The 24,803-nt window shown below is 43.8% G+C and overlaps 1 protein-coding gene across 1 annotated transcript in view; it reads right to left on the bottom strand.

The window, feature by feature from the left end:
• The window catches only part of CA14 (carbonic anhydrase 14), a 76,544-nt gene that overhangs the window by 40,181 nt on the left and 11,560 nt on the right, over positions 1 to 24,803 (bottom strand). The window contains exons 3-4 of the mRNA XM_069218219.1: positions 16,762 to 16,941; positions 4,247 to 4,389 (exon numbers count right to left, since the gene is read on the bottom strand). Of these exons, the coding sequence (XP_069074320.1) occupies positions 4,247 to 4,389; positions 16,762 to 16,941 (323 nt within the window). The remainder of the gene's footprint in view (positions 1 to 4,246; positions 4,390 to 16,761; positions 16,942 to 24,803) is intronic.

Here is a 24,803-nt window from a genome sequence, read left to right as displayed (position 1 = left end):
TGCAGAACCAAAAATAGTTTCAAGGCATTAAAACAACATGTTACCTTCTACATAGACTATGGTACTCATTCTGTCTCCCTCAGAAGAATGAATGTTTGAATTTGGTCCCACAGGCTCTTAAACGTTTGGACTTCACACGCACATCATTGCATTGTGTACATAACTATCTGAGCTATTGTACCGGTGTAGGAGGCTGGACTGGCTTGTAGTGAGCACCAAGGGGTACTTGCACCTTGCACCAGGCCCAGTTATCCCTTATTAGTGTATAGGGTGTCTAGCAGCTTAGGCTGATAGATAATGGTAGCTTAGCAGAGCAGCTTAGGCTGAACTAGGAGACGTGTGAAGCTACTACAGTACCACTTAGTGTCATATGCACAATATCATAAGAAAACACAATACACAGTTATACTAAAAATAAAGGTACTTTATTTTTATGACAATATGCCAAAGTATCTTAGAGTGTACCCTCAGTGAGAGGATAGGAAATATACACAAGATATATATACACAATAGCAAAAATATGCAGTATAGTCTTAGAAAACAGTGCAAACAATGTATAGTTACAATAGGATGCAATGGGAAAACATAGGGATAGGGGCAACACAAACCATATACTCCAAAAGTGGAATGCGAACCACGAATGGACCCCAAACCTATGTGACCTTGTAGAGGGTCGCTGGGACTATTAGAAAATAGTGAGAGTTAGAAAAATAACCCTCCCCAAGACCCTGAAAAGTGAGTGCAAAGTGCACTAAAGTTCCCCTAAGGACAAAGTAGTCGTGTTAGAGGAATAATGCAGGAAAGACACAAACCAGCAATGCAACACTTGTGGATTTCCAATCTAGGGTACCTGTGGAACAAGGGGACCAAGTCCAAAAGTCACAAGCAAGTCGGAGATGGGCAGATGCCCAGGAAATGCCAGCTGCGGGTGCAAAGAAGCTTCGACTGGACAGAAGAAGCTGAGGTTTCTGCAGGAACGAAAAGGGCTAGAGACTTCCCCTTTGGTGGACGGATCCCTCTCGCCGTGGAGAGTCGTGCAGAAGTGTTTTCCCGCCGAAAGAACGCCAACAAGCCTTGCTAGCTGCAAATCGTGCGTTTGGCGTTTTTGGACGCTGCTGGGGCCCAGGAGGGACCAGGAGGTCGCAAATTGGACCTGAAGAGAGAGGGGACGTCGAGCCAGACAAAGAGCCCTCACTGAAGCAGGTAGCACCCGGAGAACTGCCAGAAACAGGCACTACGAGGATGCGTGAAACAGTGCTCGCCGAAGTTGCACAAAGGAGTCCCACGTCGCCGGAGACCAACTTAGAAAGTCGTGCAATGCAGGTTAGAGTGCCGTGGACCCAGGCTTGGCTGTGCACAAAGGATTTCCGCCGGAAGTGCACAGGGGCCGGAGTAGCTGCAAAGTCGCGGTTCCCAGCAATGCAGCCCAGCGAGGTGAGGCAAGGACTTACCTCCACCAAACTTGGGCTGAAGAGTCACTGGACTGTGGGGGTCACTTGGACAGAGTCGCTGGATTCGAGGGACCTCGCTCGTCGTGCTGAGAGGAGACCCAAGGGACCGGTAATGCAGCTTTTTGGTGCCTGCGGTTGCAGGGGGAAGATTCCGTCGACCCACGGGAGATTTCTTCGGAGCTTCTGGTGCAGAGAGGAGGCAGGCTACCCCCACAGCATGCACAAGCAGGAAAACAGTCGAGAAGGCGGCAGGATCAGCATTACAGAGTTGCAGTAGTCGTCTTTGCTACTATGTTGCAGGTTTGTAGGCTTCCAGCGCGGTCAGCAGTCGTTTCCTTATCAGAAGGTGAAGAGAGAGATGCAGAGGAACTCGGATGAGCTCTTGCATTCGTTATCTAAAGTTTCCCCAGAGACAGAGACCCTAAATAGCCAGAAAAGAGGGTTTGGCTACCTAGGAGAGAGGATAGGCTACTAACACCTGAAGGAGCCTATCAGCAGGAGTCTCTGACGTCACCTGGTGGCACTGGCCACTCAGAGCAGTCCAGTGTGCCAGCAGCACCTCTGTTTCCAAGATGGCAGAGGTCTGGAGCACACTGGAGGAGCTCTGGACACCTCCCAGGGGAGGTGCAGGTCAGGGGAGTGGTCACTCCCCTTTCCTTTGTCCAGTTTCGCACCAGAGCAGGGGCTAAGGGGTCCCTGAACCGGTGTAGACTGGCTTATGCAGAATTGGGCACATCTGTGCCCAAGGAAGCATTTCCAGAGGCTGGGGGAGGCTACTCCTCCCCTGCCTTCACACCATTTTCCAAAGGGAGAGGGTGTCACACCCTCTCTCAGAGGAAGTTCTTTGTTCTGCCATCCTGGGCCAGGCCTGGCTGGACCCCAGGAGGGCAGATGCCTGTCTGAGGGGTTGGCAGCAGCTGCAGTGAAACCCCAGGAAGGGCAGTTTGGCAGTACCAGGGTCTGTGCTACCGACCACTGGGATCATGGGATTGTGCCAACTATGCCAGGATGTCATAGAGGGGGCAATTCCATGATCATAGACATGTTACATGGCCATATTCGGAGTTACCATTGTGAAGCTACATATAGGTAGTGACCTATATGTAGTGCACGCGTGTAATGGTGTCCCCGCACTCACAAAGTTCAGGGAATTGGCTCTGAACAATGTGGGGGCACCTTGGCTAGTGCCAGGGTGCCCTCACATTAAGTAACTTTGCACCTAACCTTTACCAGGTAAAGGTTAGACATATAGGTGACTTATAAGTTACTTAAGTGCAGTGTAAAATGGCTGTGAAATAACGTGGACGTTATTTCACTCAGGCTGCAGTGGCAGGCCTGTGTAAGAATTGTCAGAGCTCCCTATGGGTGGCAAAAGAAATGCTGCAGCCCATAGGGATCTCCTGGAACCCCAATACCCTGGGTACCTCAGTACCATATACTAGGGAATTATAAGGGTGTTCCAGTAAGCCAATGTGAATTGGTAAAATTGGTCACTAGCCTGTTAGTGACAATTTAAAAGTAATGAGAGAGCATAACCACTGAGGTTCTGGTTAGCAGAGCCTCAGTGAGACAGTTAGGCACCACACAGGGAACACATACATGCACACCTATGAGCACTGGGGCTCTGTGTGACAGGGTCCCAGTGACACATACATATAGGCCACAACCTTATGAGCACTGGGGTCCTGACTAGCAGGGTCCCAGTGACACATAACAAACATACTGAAAACATAGTGTTTTCACTATGAGCACTGGGGCCTAGCCATCAGGATCCCAGTGAGACAGTGAAAACAGTGACAAACATCCTGACATACACTCACAAACAGGCCAAAAGTGGGGGTAACAAGGCTAGAAAGAGGCTACTTTCTCACAACCGGCAATGGAACTTTTGGCAAGCCAGTTATACCTGGAACTCAGCAGCATACCTACAAGACCGCTGAGCAAAGTTGCAGGATTCAAACCCGTAAAATCAAAATCATACACTCTGCACAAGTTCAGATACATAAGCTACCTCAGTTTCTTTACTAGTAATAGGAGCTGAGCCTTACTGGATACACATATCTCTTCAATGTCTGCCTACTCTTGTTCCACCTCATAAATCTTCTTCAACCACCTTGCACTTTCTGCCTCTTTATTTGACTCTTGCAGATTGTTTTTCATTCCTGCCTTCTCACTTTGTCACTGTTTTCTTATCTTTCTCTTACTCTTCCTTTCTCCATTTTCTGCCTTTATCTGCATCAAGGATTGGTGATAAAAAATAAGTAACTTTCCCCAAAAAATGAGTGTTGGTGCATGCACTGCAAGTTTTCGCATGTGAAAGTATAAATATGTACATTTTCCAGAAGTACGCCTGGATAGCTATGAGTGAAGCAGGCGTCAATAAATGCTTCTTGAAAGCTTTGTGAATACTAAAATTTACACCCTTTTGAAGGTGTGATGCTGAAGGTGCAGATTTACAACTAACCTTTGAGGACTTTGCCTTGTGAGGCCCCAAAGCTAACATCTGCCACCCTCGATCTCTTAAACATTGGCCAACTATACACGGTTCAAACTGTCTTCATCTGACTTTCTCAGTCACTGTCAATTCTTGATTCCTCTCACAGGCCCTTATCTGTATCACCCCCTGGTTTCTGTGTGGCTTTTGGAACCCAAATCCTATCATTATCACTCACTGTCCACACTCAGGACCTGCTTTCATGGTCTTCTTGAGGCCATAACTAGCAACAATTCAGGCAACCTGTGTTACACACGAGATGCATAATAAAACATCATCGAAAATTGTACTGTGGACCTACCTCTGCAGGAAACTTCTGCCCATCGAGTTGGTGCTCGGACCCCAAAGGACGGCTACGGCTGCCCCAGTGCAGGTGGAGCTGGACGGCGTTGTATCTTCTTGGGAGGCCATGAAGGAACATTGTCTCAGACAAGGACATCTCCACTGAAAGACACAACAGCTCTGATGATATGCAAGCCAGCGGCAGCACCCTCTCGACTTTCACACCAGATACAATTAAGGATGGACCCCTCATCCCATCTTTTCATATTCTTGTCATTCCATCAAGGCAGGTTTTATTTACTCACTCAGCTACTCTTTTACAGTCAACTTTTTAAACATCATCAAAAACGTTGCGTACTAAACGACAAAGTTAATCTTTTATGAGCGTTCTTTCTGTTTATCCGAGATAATTATGACTCTTCCACTTATCACAACGGGTACAGAATGGCACCTAGACATTTCAGATCTTCAAAGTTGTTTACATCTTTCATTGAAAAAAGTCACTAAAAAAGTTGTACTTGTTATACATTATATTGCTATTTGGAAGCTTTGCTTGAAATCCCAGAAGCTGAGAATTGGGTGTTTTCCAGTGAGACTTGCACCCCCATTGCTTCTGCTTGCCCTTGAACTCTCAGAAGATATTTCTCAATTGCACTTGCAGTCTTTCTTCTCTATGGAACAATAGGAAAATAAAGAAGACAAGCTTTTCTCATATTAAGGCACTCTGCCAATCACAGCATGACTATTGGAATGCATATTTAAATACCTTGCCACGGCTTGTGTAGCATGTCACATAATGCCATCCTGCTCTAATCAAAGCATGGATACCATCCTATATGATGAAACTTCTTTACAGACACAGGGGGTCATTCTGACCCTGGCGGTAATTACCGCCATGGCGGAGGTCGGCGGTAGCACCGCCAACAGGCTGGCGGTGCACCGCTGGGCATTCTGACCGCGGCAGTTCAGCCGCGGCCAGAAACGGAAAGTCGGCGGTGTACCGCCGACTTCCCGCTGCCCTTGAGAATCCTCCATGGCGGCGGAGCGCGCTCCGCCGCCATGGGGATTCTGACACCCCCTACCGCCATCCGGTTCCTGCCGGTTCTCCCGCCAGGAACAGGATGGCGGTAGGGGGTGCCGCGGGGCCCCTGGGGGCCCCTGCAGTGCCCATGCCAATGGCATGGGCACTGCAGGGGCCCCCGTAAGAGGGCCCCACGAAGAATTTCAGTGTCTGCCTTGCAGACACTGAAATTTGCGACGGGTGCAACTGCACCCGTCGCACCTTCCCACTCCACCGGCTCCATTCTGAGCCGGCGTCCTCGTGGGAAGGGTGTTTCCCGCTGGGCTGGCGGGCGGACTTTCGGCGGTCGCCCGCCGGCCCAGTGGGAAAGCCAGAATGACCGCCGCGGTCTTTTGACCGCGGAGCGGTCTTTCGGCAGGAACCACTTGGCGGGCGGCGACCGCCGTCCGCCGCGGTCAGAATCACCCCCACAGTGTGGCTATCATTCTATGTAACACTGCTCTTTTGCAGTCACAATATTGCTACCATCCTAGATAACAAACACCTTACCAGTCAAACATGGACAACATCCTAAAAAAAGGCACTCTTTTCCAGCCATAGCCTGGAGATAAAATCCTGTGTAATAACAGACCCTTCCAGTTAAGGCGTGGCTATCATCCTATGTAGTAGCATTCTTTACCAATCACAATCTGGCTAACATCCTCAGTAATTATACTACTTACCAATCACATCATGGCTATTGCGCTGCACATCTTATCAATCACAATATTGTTAACGGCCTGTATATCCATGAATGACAGAGTGGCTATCATTTCTACAAAATTGCGTTCCTTACCAATCTCAGCATAGCTATCATCCAATATAAGGGCAGTCTCACCAGTCACAGAATGCCTATCATCTGACAAGCAGCATAACTGACCAATTATAGCAGGGCTAACATCCTGCATAACGATGTCCATTACCAATGGCAGCGTCAGTCTATATAGCTGTGTTTAACATCAATGACTCTCCTGTTACTAATCAATCCTGTTACTGAACCCGCTGACTGATTTCACATCAATGACTCTCCTGTTACTAATCAATCCTGTTACTGATCCCACTGACTGCACTCCTTTCCAATGACAGCATACTCTCATCGTCTGACTCAACTACACTTCTTACCACTGGCAGGATGGCGACCATCATTTACAGTTAAACACTTTCCACATTGGAATTATGAAATTCACGGGAGCAGAATGGATCCTGCGATCTACGAGAGATTTGGGTGATAAAAGAACACAAAACATCTGGATGAACTCTGTTGAGAAACGAGAAATTTGCTGGGGAGTAAAACCAAGGAGTGTTGATTGTTTTGCTAATGTCTCATTTCTGAGTGGACCATCGTGGTCCTACTTAGAATCCTCAAAAAGGCCACCCTCTGCCAAAGTTGCCCAGGGGTTGAGTTACTGGTCACAATGAGACTTCTTAATGAGACCTTTAAAGTGCTTTTGTTGAATAGCTTCATAGAAAACGGACATCCCATTTTATATCATTAGTGATGGAGTCCAAAAGGCAGGGCCAGTTCTAAGGCAACAGGATCCTAAAATGCCACCTAGGGCACCATGATCATGGAGTGGCAGAGTGACCTCACAAGAGGAGGACAGAAGCCAACATGTACCTCCACTTAAGATGGCAAAAATCGCTCACTGTCGATGAATAAGGAACATTTACACTGTAATAAAATAGAAAATGCCATGTTACTAATAGGTCTTTTGGGGATTTTAGGCTGTCTCGAAATATGTAAATGTCCAGTTTTCCAATATTCGCCTCTCGTGGAGGTTGGAATAATTGAGGAGTAATTGAGACCCTCAGGTTCCACCACTTATAATTTAGCCTCAGGCTGCCTCCCAAAACATGCAGGTACTACATGTCCACAGCGCAGCAGCCATACTTCGTTTTGCTTGGTTTGGAGCCACAATGCCAAAGGTTGATCAATCTTTACGGTGCACAACGTTAAGTACATTTCAGGCATTTTTAATCCTTTGTTTCTTTTTCCCTTACCTTTTTACGTGTTTTCCATGATATAAAGTTATACAATTCTTGTGGTACGTAAAACAAAAGAATAGAGATGGAAAAGCATCACACCGCACAGCATGGTTTTATTTGTTTTGCTGACATCCATACTGCCAGGGGAGAACCACAGTTTCAAATGCTGAAGTTGTCTACTATAAGAAGGACAATGGGGTCACTTAGAGTTTGGTGGACAGGGTATTCTGTCACAAACATGGTGGAGGATCCTGTCCACCAAATTGAAAGTCTGCCTGCTATGTTTCGAGTTGGGCGTACTGTCTTGTTACTGGCAGTGGTGCCCCGGATGGATTCACCGGAGAAAACCCTAAACTGATGGGTCAAGGACATGCAGCAATTATTGTAAGTACCTCAGACCACTTTGTCCTATTTAAGGGGGACATTCTACTGACCATTTGTCAATTTGGGGACCACCAGGAAAAGTCTGGCATGGCAGTACCAAACAGTAAAAAAGAAAAATTACCCCTATGCCCCGGGAGAAAACTCTCAGGGCGTCACGGACATTAGTATTTTTTTAACAACTAACTCCTGCTTTGGGGATATGTTTATTTTAATCAAAAACATTTGCTGAGCCAGCCACAAGAAACATGTTATCTGATCAGCAAAGTTACAAGAAATGAGGATTGATGTTGTCAGGAGAGCTGAGTAAGGTTGTTGCGCATCAGCAGGAAAGGTGAGTTAGATAATGGTGCTTTCTGGGGGCATCATCCTTCTTAACACTGAAGATGTATTGTAACCTAAGGTGTGCAATCCTATAACCTCTACCTGTATCCAATGGAAATTATTTTTAAAACTTCTGTCAGTTACAACATAGTGTAACTATGTAACACAGCATTTCTATACCAGTACTTGGAAAAGGGCTGTGCTGTTATTAAGTAGATGATTTAGAGTTTAGTTGACACATCACAAATGCAACAGAGCACCTGTATGCCAAACTCATGTACCACCTGCCTCATTTTAGTGTTGGGCACACCGTCAGTATTCTGACGACAGAGTCCCTGTTCGCCTCTGACGGCTTGCTGGAGTAAGGGAGTCAAAGGAAGTCCTTTACACTGTCTGCTCTATTTAGGGAGGACGTGTTAAAGCTTTTTTTCTGTCAATCACTATCAGGAAAAAAACTGGCAGTAAGGGATAGGAAAAAAAGAATAATTATCCCCACATCCTTGGAGAAAAATCCCAGGGTATGGGGGTCATTCGTTTTTTTATTTTACAAAAATATACTCCTAGTTTGGGAGTTTGTTATGAAAAATGAAAAAATCTTTTGAAAAGTTTGACAGCCAGCCATTATAGTTAAAGGTGACTGTCCATCAAACTTCCCATCCATTGACAAGAACTACCAGTTGCTGTCAATGTACACAGTTGCCTGCCAGACCTCCAGACAACTCAAAATGTGGTGGACGGGGTGTCCGTCAGGACGCTGGAGTCAAGTACTCAATCAGCCTGATCAACAATAATCTGTTCATCAAAATCTAAATCAAGCCCTAAATTTCTATTTTTGATCTCTCTGGCAGCTATGCTGTGCGACTTATTTTTACAATTGTTTAAAAATCAAACACCCACTTTGTCAGACCAAGCAGGGGCGCCAATGGAGCAGAATAAATTGTTTTGTGGACCTTCCTAACTGTGCTCTGTGGCCCGCAGTGCTGCAAGAGTAATTACCAAGACAAAGCTGGGCAATAAGAGCCAAAAGTGCAAAAGAAGTCACAAACGGTGACGGACAGAACCTGTAAAGATTTAAGCGGTAAAGGAAAAAAGTGAGAGGCAAAAGGAATGAGAGTTTCGAAGGAAGGAGATGAGAACACAAATAAGGAGAGAAATACAGTAAGCAAAAAAACAAACAGGAAGGATAAAAGGCACAAAAGTTGATAGGATATAAGAAAACAAATAAGAGCAGTAAGAACAATAGAAGGAAAAAAATAAAATAAAGAATGGAAAGAAGGGCAGCAAAAAGAAAATATGGAAAGAAAAAATGAATAAAATGAAAACTGGAAATAAGTAAGAAATAAGTAGAGACGGAAAATAGAATGAAATAATGGAAAGAAGAAATGGGAGAAGGGAGGGTGAAAGAAGGAAGGATAAAGAAGTAACAAATGGAAGGAATACAAAAACAAAGAAGGATGGAATGAAGGAAAGAAGGAAGGACAAAAGGTTGAAGAAGAGAGGAAAGAAAAAAGAAATGCAAGAACTAAAAGACTGTTAGAAAGAAAACAAAGCAGGAATATAAAGAACAGAAAAAAAACTGAAATGAAAGGATGGACAGGTGGAGAGAAAGATCAAAAGGAGAATGGAAAGAAGTAAAGAAAGAACAATAGAAAACCAGAAGGAAAGATGAAAAGGAGAATGGAAAGAAGTAAAGAAAAAACAATAGAAAAACAGAAAGAAAGATGGTCAGAAAGGTCATGATGACTGAAGAATAAAACAAAAGAAAGAAGATAGAAAGAAGGAAAGAATGGGAATAAGAAGTCAATACAAGTAAATGTTTTTTTTACCAAATTTCTATAAAATCGTACTGCAAAATGCATTCTTTTGCCCAATTTTGCATTTTTTCCTTGGGCGAACAATTGTCTCTGGCTTTCATGGGAAAATGTAGGATACCTCACTTTGCTCCGCTATTTATTGTCATAGGGCACAAAATGGGGGGCATTTTATTTTCCTGGCTATTCCCTTGGGTGTGTCATTCCACCATCAAGATAGTTCTTCCTTTAATGAAGGCCAATTCTACATATGAAAAATGTATTTAATAATCTCAGTCTGCCACATTCAGATCTGGATCTTACATGCACTCTATTCATAAAACACCTTATTTTGCTACTTCCGTCTACAGACTTTTGTCCAAAAGAGCCAGTTTGTGACTGTGCAAAGCTCTCGGCAAATCAGACTTGGAATAACAAGGCGCTCAATTTTGGCTAACCTATCTGAAAAGCGTATTGGATAATTCTCACAGTACTACTAGGATCTGGCTCTTATCCAGTTTTTGATCAAATGTAGCATTTATGTACTACTCATTCACAGCACTTCCTCTTGGTCTCAGTATGCCTGGCTTGTGACTGATTTTGCAGCAGCTCTCCCTGTCTTCCAATGACAGGAACGGAAATTTCTTGATTTCCCTACAGGCCATTATCCTATTGAGGCTGCCGCATTCAGCCCAGCATTACCCGCCTAAAAAGCGCGTCAGAGCATGCTTCTCTCTTGTGTGTACGCGGTCTCCCATCACAGGAATGTGCGCATTCTAAGTGACACGCAGGCCACTTTCTCCACAGCCGTGGGTTTTCCCAGCGCGCGCTTTGTGCATCTGGGACATCTGCGCAGCCCGGAACCCGCTCCATGGAAACGAGCACATGAGATTGCGCGAGGACCCTAAACCAGCCAATCAATTACCGCCACGTCCTCGTGCCCCTCTCATCTCCATAGCACAATGGGGCGCCCGCTATTCAAGGAGGTTCCCATAGGTTTCCTGAATAATGAAGCAAACAGGCTCGGTGCAGGGGTGATGGTGCCTTAATTAGAGTCTGCACCCAAAGTTCTCTCTCTCTCTCTCTCTCAAAAGATATTCTGTTTATTTGAGGATGCCAAAGAAAGGTCTGCACTGGGCCAAAAAAAGCAAAAACATTTTGCACGTTTTTGCTGCCTTTAGAATAAGCTGGTAAACGGACACTGTTTGCCATATACATATTCATTTTGCAGGAACACAACTGGGGACAGAAGACAGAGATACTGCAGCACACAGCTTCAATAATTTAAGCTTGCATGCTTTTCACACAGAAAAAGGCCCTATTACTTACCAAGATATTTTTGGCCGTAAACTTAAGTTTATGGCTGAAAATACTTGATTTACACCTGACAAGAATTCACAGAAGGTTTCTTGGCAGCCGTAAATAGATTTACCACTGCGAAAATCTCAAGCGTAAAAATAATATGCAGTTGTAACTCTATGGCAAGGGGTTGGGAGTTCAATAAAAGGGGTCATCCCTCATGATGGGTGCTTTCCTCATTGGCTTCAGAGAAAGGCAGTGTAGGCTCATCTCTCTGTGGAGATAAGACCATGATGCCAATGTTTTACCACTTACATTCTGCATTAACTGCTGTCAGTGTTAGATTTGGTTTGAATGGACAAGATTTGTCCATTTTAAACACTTAAGCCAAAGATGCTTATGGCTATATCTGCTAATGCCCTTTGAAGGAGTGCCATTTACCATGATTTCCTGTTTACAATTACAAAGATGTTTATGAATGGATCAAAAATGGGAGATTCCTTTTTTACTGTGTCGGTTGGGAGTGTTAATGAGGAGCCTGGTTCTGTGGCTTACTCTTAAATACAAACTGCTCTGTTTTTCCGGGGTTTATGGTAAACAACCAATCAGAGACGGGTCTACGTTAGGCCAGAAGATGATAAGCTGTCAAACTGTCAATTGTGACGACACTCACATGATATCAGGTTGTCTAGGTATTCATACAATTTGAAACCATAGAAGACATAATGATACACATTTATGGTAGCAAGTTTACATTCTAAAAGAGATAGAAATACAAGGACAGGACCGCCTGACCTTCAGGAAACGCCTCAAGACCTGGCTATTTGAGCAGTAGCAGTCCTTCCCAACCCCCTTTCAGCGCCTTGAGACCCTAACGGGTGAGTGGCGCACTTTATAAATGATTGATTGATTGAAGGACAGGAACAAATGATTCCATAGACATCTTAGTAAAATATGGCTTGAATGGGTGCATCAGTACAGCTGAATGACTTGAAGTTAAGAAGGAGCTGAACAAACCTAGTGATGTTCATTATATCCCAGTGGCATAAAGGCAACCTTTTGAAGAGGGATTGATATACTTTGTTAAATAACTCCAACAATGCACATAAAACAAAGATAAGTCATTGCTCTACCAGCTGCTATACATAATTCATCCACTATATAACCAACTGAGGGAATCCAATCCCATGGCCAATTTAAACCCTCCCTGAAGTGGATACAAAATGTGATTATCTTTCAATGAATGCCTGTAGCTCATGGAGTACTTCTGTTTGCGGGCATTCTACTGGACACTGCCTCCTGGCTCCTGAAATCCTGGCCCTTACACTGATAAGAGTCTAAAGGCTTTAGGGTGCAACTATAAAACTACCCTTATCAGCCCTTCAGGAGTTCCTTCATATTCTATGTCTTCTCACATCTTCTATTCAGACAATTTTTGTATAACCTGCATCACTGTTTTCTGCATGAATACATGATGTCCCATTTGAATAGTGGTCTGCTATACTTACAACCTCATTTATCTCTCTAAGGAGCAATGAAAGGACACCTCCAAGCGTATGATCAAATAAAATGGTTGAATGGCAAGGCAATCTTTTGTCCATTATCAGACCGTTGTTTGAGAGGGATACAAGACACGAGGGCTGAGATATTCATTATGGGAGATGACCACCTGAGCAAGTGAACCTATGGGAGAAAGAAATGCACAAAACTTCCCCAAATTGCTACTGGGTTCCTAAGTCTAAAAGGATTCGACCAAGGTCAAAGCCAAGGGTTCTTTCTTCCTACTGACAGTAAGCTGCCCACTGTATCTTTGGGACTACAGGAAAGATGGGCCCATTAGACACACGTCTCTTGGCTTTTCAATGGAACTGCCAAGTTCCTTGTTTTTAGCTGGGGACTTGGCATGGATTTTGCCAACTGGGATGCAGTATCGATCCCTAGATTTTTCTACCATTTACAATAATTTGTCATCTATTAAAAGCGAGGTCTTTCATCATGAGAGTCGTTCTGTTTTCTTCATTTTATAGAGCTCAAGATTGTTAGCATTGTTTAGGACTAATGGCACTGTAAAGGCCGGCCATCAATCAAATGGACACATTGCCTTCACAGGTATTTGAAATGTTATATGAATCTACTTTCTGACCCTAAATGTTGTCAGTGTGCCAAAAAGGTATGAATTACTGCATCACTTATTGAAGGGAAGTAGTTGCAAATAAGAAACTAGAGAAACTGAAAAGAAGCTGGCGATTTACTGGATGAACATCAGAAGATTTCAGGAATAACTAATCTAGCTTCACAGATAATGTGTGGGCAATCCAGCCACCTCCCAACCACCTTATGAACAAAGTTCCATAATCCGTACTCCATGTTCCTACCCACATTACCCTATGTTCCAGATCCTCCTTTGACATTCATTCCAAAAACCACAAAAGGTGGCATCACACAAGCTCACCACACTAATGTCTATAGTTTGAGTATTTGCCAATTGAGGGCTTGCATGATGGGAGAGAACCAAGCAGACTCCTTTAAAAGCAAGTAAGTTTAAGAGGTTATGGGATGTTGATCTTGTCCTCTGTCACTTGGCTAACTTAAAGGATTTATGAATTTCACACGTTTAACTCTGAAGCTGCTGATACTTCTCCCACTGGTCTCGTACATCGCTTCGGGATAAATGTGACATTAATGCCCTTGATTTAAATGTCAGACATTTCAGGCCTCAGGAGTAGTCTAGTTTTCGTTTGTAGCTTTTCTACCAGTTCTCCCAGTTCTTCCTAGGCTCGCTTCTGGGTCATTTCAGCTGCCTCGGCTAGTGGGTGTGCCCATAAGTATGCTTTTTTTGTGTTGTTACCATTAGAGTTGGTGTTCACCACATTAAGGGAGCTATGGCTTTTAAGGCATTTGGGAAAAGAATACCTGTGGGAGAAAGTGCAACTGCAAAATTAATTTCAAGGCTTTAAATTTTAATGTTTACTGTCAAGCCATGCCATAAAGTAACATTTCCCCTATGTGGGTATGAAATCATGATTTTATCAATGGCGGAGAGGATAATACTAGCCCACCCAATGTTAACATAAAACAACCTGATACCTGCTTTTAGATCGCCATGTCGTTTAGAGCGCAATCAGTGTGAGAATGAGTTTCTGGAACACATGGGTCCGCCCATAGATGTTTTATTTCTCATTGGCCTCTTCAGGGTGCTCTTTCCACCTTCTGGCATCGCAGCCTAAAGAAGGAAGCTGATGCGGTACCAGCTGCTTTTATTTGCTTATGCTTTATGATGTCATCTTGTTTGTGATGTAATTATTTGCTTGCTTTATTGAGCACACTTAAGGCATATATGCATAATATTAGCATCCAGTCTTTATTTCCTGTCTACATTGAGGATAATCTACATGTTATGCCCCACAGTGAAGTAGAGATCATTTGAACTCTTTTAGCTTTAACTTTGTGGGGAACTGACTTCCTTAGGAAGAAACTTTAGATTAAGTGTAAAATAATATCCTAACATAGTGGTGCAAGGCAACTGGTGAATGGTCTGCATTAGGGATCTTAGGCCCTACTATTACATGGTCACCTTTCATTAAATGTCATCACAATGTCCTTTATTCTGGCTCTGCTGGCTTCTTACTTTTTCAAATCCATCAAAATAGGTAGCCTTTTTCCACTGATGCCACAGCTGTATAAACCCTTGACAAAAGCAACCGAGAGATGGCCATCTTAGATCCAAGAGAAGCCAAAAGATAGCTCCCCATGCCCTTCAATGTGAGTGGCCTGGACTTTCTGGGTGGTAATATTGTAAATGGTATTACCTGTGAAGGGGTAGTGTCAATATAGAGGCCACATACCAAAAATTGATCCCCTGGAGTCCCCTACAGGATGACGAATAACGTGGAAATCAGCATTTGTGAACCAATTCATGAGCACAATAAATGTTTTAGCTTGCTGTAACACTTCAGTTATTTCAGCTTTTTCGGAACACATTTTCAGAGCAGCATAAAATACACCCCCCCCCCATCTCACAATGTCATGTTGTTTTTTTCACTGGTCCGTGTATTTATACATGCTAGGTATTTAATACAAATAAAGCCACTGATCATGGATCAGGCCCTTAAAATGCAACCTAGCCTAGTTATTTTTCATCTCATTGTGGCTTTATATATAAACACCTGGATCAAGCTTAGAAAGGCTTAGCAATGGAGTAGATGGTATCCCTTCAGGACAGATAACAACCTTAAATGGTGTGTCCTGGCACCCACTCCATCATTTTTATTTTGCATAGTTAATTCATAGGGTAAATGAGCTCTCATAGGGTGTATGAGCACCACAATGGATGGGAAATCATTTAAAAAAAAATATGTTGCAGAATGAAAAAAGTTGAAAAATTATTTCTCAATCAGTAACAAATTTAGGACAGTCAATCTGCGTAAACAGTTTAACTTGAGTTTACCCCAATTAAAAATTTTAAAATTATCTTCCTTGAGTGGGAAGGCATGGTGAAAATTCTTACATGCGGACTGGAAGGTTTTAGCGCAATCCATAGGGGCTTAATCCTGGAACCAATGTTCAAAATGTTTCAAGGGTAAAACACTTTGATTTTGATCTCTTTGTACATGAAATTAAGTGATTCATTGAAATAACCAAAGGATACTGTAGAATGCAAGTGTCCCTCTCTCACTAATGAGATTGCTAAATTCACTCCAGGAGCCTTTATCTGAGCCTGTTCGAATAAAGTAGCAGATGAATGGTTGGCTGATCAGTTATTCCTGTTGCAGTGTCTTAGAATACGTCGATTAGAGGTAAGTCTAGCACGGCCCAACTGATAAAACAAGATCGTGGAGCCTCAACATAAACATCATCTGTAAATTGGACCATTGAGTAAATTCTTTCAGGGCTGTCCACTTAGCATTGATTAGAAATACCTGAGTATGAAGGTATGAGAGTTATTTAATAAAATTAAACAGGACACCTACTTTTGTGGGTTCTTTGGTTGTGATTTAAGAAACAATAAAGTGTGGTCATTTGAATTAAACAAGACTGATAATGTAATCTAAGAGAATAGGATATGTTGCTGGTTATAAAGATAATCATTGACTATGTAAATGATTTCCACCCTGATTTATTCTTTACATATTTATCTTGTGTGGATTTCCTACAAGGCCATTGGTGCCTACCGATACAAAAGTTAACACATTACAAGTATATACATTTCAAACTAAATTTTTTGAAATTACGTAGAATAGGTTGAAGGTTCACTTTCAAGTAGAATGCGCAAATAATGTTCATCTATAATTTAGAGAGAGAACTTGCATGTTTTTCTGTGGTGGCTTAAAACTATCTTAAGATCACTATCTTAATGTTAAATATTTAGGTATATCACTGTTGTATAAAATATGCATATTTTAGAAGAAGACCCTTGGTTAAGATTTGAATTTACTCCTTTTAGCTAACAGAATGCACCTTGAAATATTAGTTCTTAAGATGGGGTTGGACATATAAGAATGTTTGACATTATGAATGAGCTACAATAGATAACGCATGTAATATGAAGACATATGTAACACAATAATATATTTAAATGTCTTAATTGGGTTTAATTATGTTTTCTTTTTGTAGTGCCTATCTGCATAAACAACCATTTTATTTGTGTATAGTCATTTTTAACCTAAAGACAATGAAAGGCATGCAGACTAGTACCTGTATGTCCATTGTTGCTGAGCATAAATAGAGGATCTTCAGGGCTCCTGTACCCCTCAGGCTGGATGGGTGGTAAGGACGGCTCATACTCCACATCGGAAGACTGTATGTCGATTGGGGACTGAGCAGTCCCTCCGCAATCTGGGTATGTGTCTGGCCAATGATCCTGTCCATGTGGGCCTTCAAAAAAGTATGCCGTCAGCATGTTAGTATTCAAAGAGACAGAGAAATAGCAATGCAAAATTCTTTGTCATAATCTAATAAAATTGTTTCTGCACTATCTCTGCAGAAGCAACCACTGTGAAAAAAGCTGGATTTTATGGTGGGCAGTCTTTCTTTGATAGCGAGGGTCTTTTCCAACATTCTCTCTCCAAACCACAGACAATGCTAGGACACCTGTACCCATGCCATATTTCAGAATTAAAAAAAAATAGCTCAGTGCATTTCTATAGAAAAAAATATAAAAATTGCAGCATACTTTCCCCATCCTTTCAATATCAGCCATCTGTTTTGATGCAATATGGGACCCAAGAGTAGAAACTTCTTATTTGAAAAGATGAATCGACAAATTGGCCCTACAGTAGCAGAACACAAGGTGAAATTGAATGGGAAATTCTTTGCAGCAATAGATCAGTTTCCGAGCCATAGCGGATGCTTTCTGTACCGCAAGGACAGCCTGCAATAACCATGCAGGTGAAATCTTTCTGTAAAGGGGCTTATTCTGAATACCACAGGAATCTCACACAACATTTACCATGGCTGCCTCTTTCAAGTGCACACCGGTGGGTTGCTCTTCTTTCACATCTTTGTTGCCTCTATGGGGCTAAAGGATTTAACCATGGCTCACTGCATTCAGTGGATGCTTCTGGGTTGCTTCTCTGTCGCTTCTGGGTATTCCATATTAAGCACTTACCATAGGAAACACATACTAGAACTTGAGCGTTAAATTGTCATTAATAGACACTGTATGTGACCTAAAGGAGATGGGCATTAGGCAATAGCTTCCTTGATTTCTGTCTTACCTTTGCAAGTTGTCTAGTTTCATTTGGTGGGCTGTTTGCCCGATCGTCGACTGCGTAGGCCCAGGACAAAGGAGTTTCAGCTATGGGTGATACCTGTTCATTACTACTGAACACACAATATTTCACCATGGCTGCTGGTTTTCTGTGCATGCCTCTGGGTTGCTCACCCACACGTCCAGGGATGGACTATATGATTCATCTGTAACAGCTGTCTATATCTGGTGTATGCATGTGGGCTGCTCCTCTGTTAATCTAGGTGAACTCTTAAGGTCATTAACCATGGCTGCCGATTTGCAATGCATACCAGAGGACAGGTTTTCATTCCCTAAGGGTGCACTCAAAATAGGATGCCACAGGCTGCCTTTCTCCACCGTTTGTCTGTGGAATACTTCACTGTTGTCTGTGGGTAGACTACACAGATCACCATTCATGTATGAGTGTACCAAGTACCCGCTTGTACTTTCCACTGGCACTCCTGGGATGACTTTTCATATACTTTGTCATAGCTGCGTGCATCGTGCCTGAGGATTGCCATCTGTTGTTTCTGGGAGGACTCTATATAGCATTTACCCCGACTGTCTCCATCAGTGTATTCTGCAACTCAACCCCACCCAAGATCAGCAAACTCTGAAACTCAAAGATGGCAAGGAAGGCAACACGCACCAGCATCTTTCACACCACTTTGTTCCACTTCATGCTTAAGTGCAGGTACAAGACTGTAACAACACAGGGATTGAATAGCCCTACTCATTACTTTGAAAACCAGAATGCTTCCCACACTGAATTCAACAATCTTCCTGCCAAGCCACCTCCCACAGTGTAGTTTGCCATCAGTCCGCCAATAGGCATTGCTGCCTCATCAGATGTATTGAAGAACTAAATAAATGTAATTATAATACATTACTAGCACACTAATTCTGCACCAGTGAACGCTTATCCTTCATCGTGGTACCCTATCTCTGCATCAGTGTGAACTTGCGTTTCATCCTGGTACTGTACCTCTGTATCAGTGAACATTTATCCCTCATCCTGGGATCCCCTTGGGTAACTACGCGCTTTATAAATCTACTAAACTAAACTAAACTCATCCTGTATCTTAGCTTTATGTCTTTGCCCTCTTACTGTCAAAGGCATTAGTGAATTCAGACCCTTCAAGCAAGTAGTGCATTTCAGCTTTGGTTTACTATTATCCTAGTTTTTTACCCAAACTAAGCCTCCGGCTACTCATATCCTTCAAACTAGTAACGTAGCTATGTCTCAGGTTACTATTATCCTTCAACATGGAACACCGGATCAGCCTTAGCCTGTCCTTAAATTTCATAGTATACACTACCTCTGAATCCACGAACTGAGACTAATTTCCAAGATTCTGTGTAACCGTTCTCTATATATCAATTCATTTAGTTTCCTCTGAGAGTGTATCTGACTCTACATTTGTGTTACTGATTGTCCTATAAATGTGCAATGGCTTAAAGTCTCACTGTTAATGATCCTTATCTCCAAAGTGCCTTTTGCTTTCAGGATTTGCAGAGAAGCTTCTCTCTGTGGATGTTTAGGCACGGCAGACTGCTGTCTTACAGGCTGTTTCTTCTTTTAAATACTTTTCTTTTGCAATAATCTTCTTAGCCACCATAGTGATACAGGCCAAGAACTCTCTCAAACCAGCCGACCTTTCTGCATCCACATAAAGAGCGAAACAGACATGTATTCCTCAGTTCTGGGTTATAACCTCATAATCTTAGCCAGACACCTAGACCTACAGTTGGTACCTCAATTGGTATGCCAGATACATCCTCTCGAATATGAAAGAGGAGCCTACGAATCTAGATGCCCATAATCTTTTATGAGACACATGAAGATCCCCTTTTTGAGGGTGATGTACACAGACCCAGCAAACACAGTCCTATTTGCTGTCAATTACCTTTCTGCTATTTTGTTCCTGATCCCATTACTGTGGGGCTTCTCCCTGCCCTGGGGTATCTGAGACCCTTTTGAGGCGTTCTAGATTGCTGTTTTGAGTGGTCCTCATTGTTGTGTACCTCTCCACTATTCTCTTTCTTCAGGTCCATCCTGCAGACTAGTCATGTTCCTGTAGTCAAGGTGCTGAAGCAACCCCACTGGACAAGCATCCATCCAAAATGTGCTCTACCAAATGTAGCCTAAAATATCTTCATAGCTCTCTGCTAAATTCACCTTCATGTATTCATTCAAAAGCTTAGTGACACAAGGTGTTTTTGTGTAGTGTCCTAATTGTGTCTTTAAATTTATTCCAATATTAGTGGGTTTCTCGTAAAATCTCCTTCCAAGGGCCTCCAGCAGGCTCCCATGTGTTTTTTCTTACTTTTATTCAACTCTTATCACCTTAATTGCAGTTAGAGTCAACTGACGAAGTAACCTGGCTGCCTTCTCTTCCACATTCAGTTTGTTATCTCCCACGGCTAATTCCCATGAAGCCAGCTGTGCCTGTATGTTAAGTCCTCCAGATGGATTTACTACTCTATCTTTGTGGGTGTGATGCAAGGACCTAAAGGAGGGCTGAGGGGACAGACACCAGTTGTTTAAAGATCTCTAAATCCAGCTCCTCCTCTTCAAGTGCCTTCTTAACAAGCCCTATCTTGAGACTACTTCTTTGACTACCCATGTCCATCGGTTTGTAGTTAGGAAGAAAGCATGGTTATATCTGCAGGAATGAGCTTGCTCTGGTAGATATGTGCCACTTAGAGAATGATCCCTCTCTGAGCATGACTCTGCTGTGCATGGTACGATAACAGCACAGAGTCGGTCTGATTAGTGGTTTTTTGAGTCAGAGCACATCTCAAAACAACTGGCCGATTATATCCTACAGATTTCAACACCATGGATGGCTCTAGAGCGGTCTACAATGCTGAAGATCCTCTCAGGGAGCACTGCGAGACAGCAGGCAGGCATACTGGCAGGCAGTGGCATGGCCCGGGGTAGACCGTCAGGCCTGGTCCCAGCCTCGACAGAACAGGGAGAATGCCATTCTGGTCGAGAAGGTATTAACAGTCTACACACATCCAGATCAGCTTTAGTTCTTCAAACTGTTGGAAAAGGGAGGTGCAGGTTATATTCCTAATGTGGCTGCACTGTTAACATGTTTGCCAAAGCCAACCGGTCCTCTCTTCGCAAGCTGGTGCTATTCTTTTTATTACTTATTGAAAGCATTCACCACAAATGAAAGACAAAAAATTTAACCACTTAAACGTGGACATCATGTGTTTGACTGAAAAATTTTAAAAACATAAACATTCATGATGTGGACATTTTACTACTGAGTTTTTTTTAATAACAAGACTTTCCGTTGTGGCAACGACAATGCTACAATATCACTTAAGGACTTTATAACATAAATTTAAAAATAATTTAAAAATACGTTACCTGAAACGTATGCACAAACAATAGCTGTTATTTGAAGCTCATATGAAAAAATAAATAAATAAACACAATGTGAACCAGGTTTGTCAGTGAGGAGAAAGGAACTATGTTTAGGGGCATAGGAACAATGTACACAGGCTTGGGGCAGCCACTTAAAGTGAAAGGGGCACTGGGTAAAGTGTGCTGACTCACTGTCCCATGCAGTACAGCGTGTTGGACAGAAGCAAAAAGTGAATGACATATTAAGAGGCCAATGGATGAAATCTACACCAAAAGTCCTTCTGTTTATGGATATTATGTATGCTTTTTGGGCAAACAATTGTCTGCCGAGACAGTTAAAGCTGTCTCAAAGGCGAGACGTAAAAATGTTGAGCACCTGCTATTACAGCCGGTTGTATCTATGTAATCTTTTTCTCATGTAGAAAAGTTACAAAGGATAGCAAAGAGAACTATGGATTTTGCTTGGCCAAAGGAAACAGTACACTTGTCCTATGAGATATGAACATATTTTGCTCCTAAAAACCATTATTCACTTCCAACTTCGAGTACTGCCATATTATCGATGGCCAGGTGTGAGCTCTCTAAAACACATTGGGGGTCATTCTGACCCCGGCGGGCGGCGGGAGCCGCCCGACTGGAGGGAACCGCCAGAATACCACTGCGCGGTCAAAAGACCGCAGCGGGTATTCTGGGTTTCCCACTGGGCTGGCGGGCGACCGCCAACAGGCCGCCCGCCAGCCCAGTGGGAAACACCCCTCCATGAGGATGCCGGCTCCGAATGGAGCCGGCGGAGTGGAGGATGTGCGACGGGTGCAGTAGCACCCGTCGCGAATTTCAGTGTCTGCTGAGCAGACACTGAAATTCAGGGTGGGGCCCTCTTACGGGAGCCCCACGACACCCCATACCACCATCCTGTTCCTGGCAGCCGAAGCCGCCAGGAACAGGATGGCGGTATGGGGGTCAGAATCCCCATGGCGGCGCAGGGATTCTACAGGGCAGCGGAAAACCGGCGGGAGACCGCCGGTTTTCCCTTTCTGGCCGCGGCTGAACCGCCGCGGTCAGAATACCCTGTGGAGCACCGCCAGCCTGTTGGCGGTGCTCCCGCCGACCCCGGCGGTCAAGGACCGCCGGGGTCGGAATGACCCCCATTGTCCACAATACCACTAAGAGAGTAGGAGCTGGTGTTTCAGTGGTCACTTCATTCAGGAGCCACCTAGACTGGCCAAAAATAGTGGGCCTGTCATGAAAGTTGGATATTTAATGACATCAGTGATTGAAACTGTGATACTACAAATAACGTAGTACCAAGTGTGAGGACTTGTGGTGTATTATATGGTGGAGCTGTGCGACTTCACTGTGGAATACACTTGCGAAACCAATTTGTGGTCCAGTCAGGCTCATTTGCTAGACCTTAACTCAACCCTGGGTAGCTGTGGTCCTGATGCATGGGTTACAGGATACTGAAAATTATGTAAGAAAGCGAGGATGCTGTCAGAGTGATAGGGGGCTTACCGGGGCTACTTCTCGGTCCATGGTCGAAGTGGGGTCACCATGGCCAGCGGGTTTATGTTCCTCAAAATACTCTTTGGTCCAACAAAAGTCCAGTTGCCACTGAACTACTAGTCTGCAGTCACAGTGAAACTAGCATTTCCCTTTGGTGAAGGCTAGTGTCTGCCTTGGGGCGACCAAACTGCACTTCAATAGTTCTCCATGGTCTAGCAGACTCGGGTGTGTGTGGGGACTCAGTCGTCCGGGTTGCACATCTGCAGTAAGTGGCAATCAGGCGATTCTGGCTACTGACTGACCAGAATGGAATTCTTCAGCTTTTGTAGCCCTGATGCTGTAAAAGGAAGTCAGGCAACTGACTCTTGGAGTTCACCTCTTCTTTCTGAGGCTCAAGGGTGACGTTTCCATGAGCCAGGCACCATAGGCAGAGTCCTCTCTTTGGTAGCTGAAGAATCAGCAGGTGCAGTGTAGTCTTCAGTTCTGCCTCTGTTTACTAGGTCCAGGCATCAACAGGACAGTCCTTATCGGTCCTCTCTTCAGTCCACATGCGATCTGAGGTCTGGGTGCCAGGGATGCCATATTTATGCCCGGAAGTGCCCTTAGACGATGGAGCAGTTACTAGTCAGTGGGCTAGTAACTTTCTAAAACTTGCATTTATTAAAACGCTACATTAATTTTGACTTGGGCATCAAGTCAGGTTTAAGCACATGGTCATTTTGATACCAAGAAGTATCAACTTTAGTAGTCCCATCTGGAAGTTAGCACAGCTGAGTTGGCAGCATGTAACTCTGTACTTGCCAAAGGGGCTACTAACGCTTCCTCAGTAAAAAAATACAATTTAGGGTTATTACTGTTAGGACGTATACAAATACTTGTCCTACTTTCTAAAATGCAGCACTCTGCCTTAGGACTCATTAGGCCTGCTTTAGGGGTGACGTATATATGTGAAAGGGGAGGAGTATAAAACTGCTCTCGTTGGGAGACACGCTTGCACATTGTCACATCCAGGGTGGCACAATAGGTGCTGCAGTCTTTGGTGTGCCACTGTAACTCACAGGCTCTGGGTACTATTGGTACCATATACAAGGGACTTATAAGTAAGTAAAGGTATACCAGTTAGGTGTGAGCCAATCAGACATATACTTCCTAGGGCCAGAACTTTGGCACTGAGGTCTGGTTAGCAGGCTTTGGGGAAACTCTCAGAGTCGAGAAAATGAGCAGCATCAGTCCAAAACTTTGTGATTATACAAAAGTAGGCATTTCCTTACACCAAGTAAGACATTAGTTGAAAGAAGGCCACACCTCTGTAGTCACAACTGAGGCACACACTTGAAGAGAATAAAGTAAAGGCTTGAGTATAGCTGCACAACTGTCCTTGCACGGGTACTCTAACACTGTCTGTATACTCTAAATTGTGTTCTCAGTACTATAAACATATTGGGCCTCATTATGAGTTTGCTGATCGGACGAGCCGACCGCCAAAATCACGGGGTGGACGCCACCGTCATATCAGTGGCATTCCCGCCAAGCATATTACAGTGTTCCTGCAGGGCTGACCGGCAGGAACATTCTATTACACATGGGAACAGTGCTACGATATTGGCCTCGGCTCCTTTAAGGGAGCTGCAACCCATACCGTAGTACACCAGCACCATCGGAATGTGTACTGGAAACGCTGGCAGAAAACTGAGTTATAATCACCACGGTAGCTCTGAGTTCAGCGTTGCTGTGGCAGAGTACAACTCAGGCCGCTGTCAGCCCGTTGGGAACGATGTTCCTGGTGGGGACAGAGGTCCTCTGGTGGCTCCACCCGCCAGGGTTGTAATGTGGTGGTGGGACCTCCTGGAGTGAAGCAGTCTGACCATCACCGCACCACACTCGTAATGAGGCCCTAAGTCGTTTACTCATTCTCCAAATGAGAACTTTGGATTCATGTAGTATCTACCTCTATTTGTGTATTCTAACCTGGTGCACATGTACTCTAACACTGTATTTATGTACATTCTTATTCTAACTCAAAACCATATACTGTAACTCGCTGTCACGTATTTTCTTAGCAATGTATGTGCTAACCCCCTGTTTGTGAACACTGAACCCCTCATCAGGATACTCTCATAC

Source organism: Pleurodeles waltl, chromosome 12 (assembly GCF_031143425.1).
Source record: "Pleurodeles waltl isolate 20211129_DDA chromosome 12, aPleWal1.hap1.20221129, whole genome shotgun sequence".
NCBI lineage: Eukaryota > Metazoa > Chordata > Amphibia > Caudata > Salamandridae > Pleurodeles > Pleurodeles waltl.
This window is presented reverse-complemented; position numbering and strand designations above follow the sequence as displayed.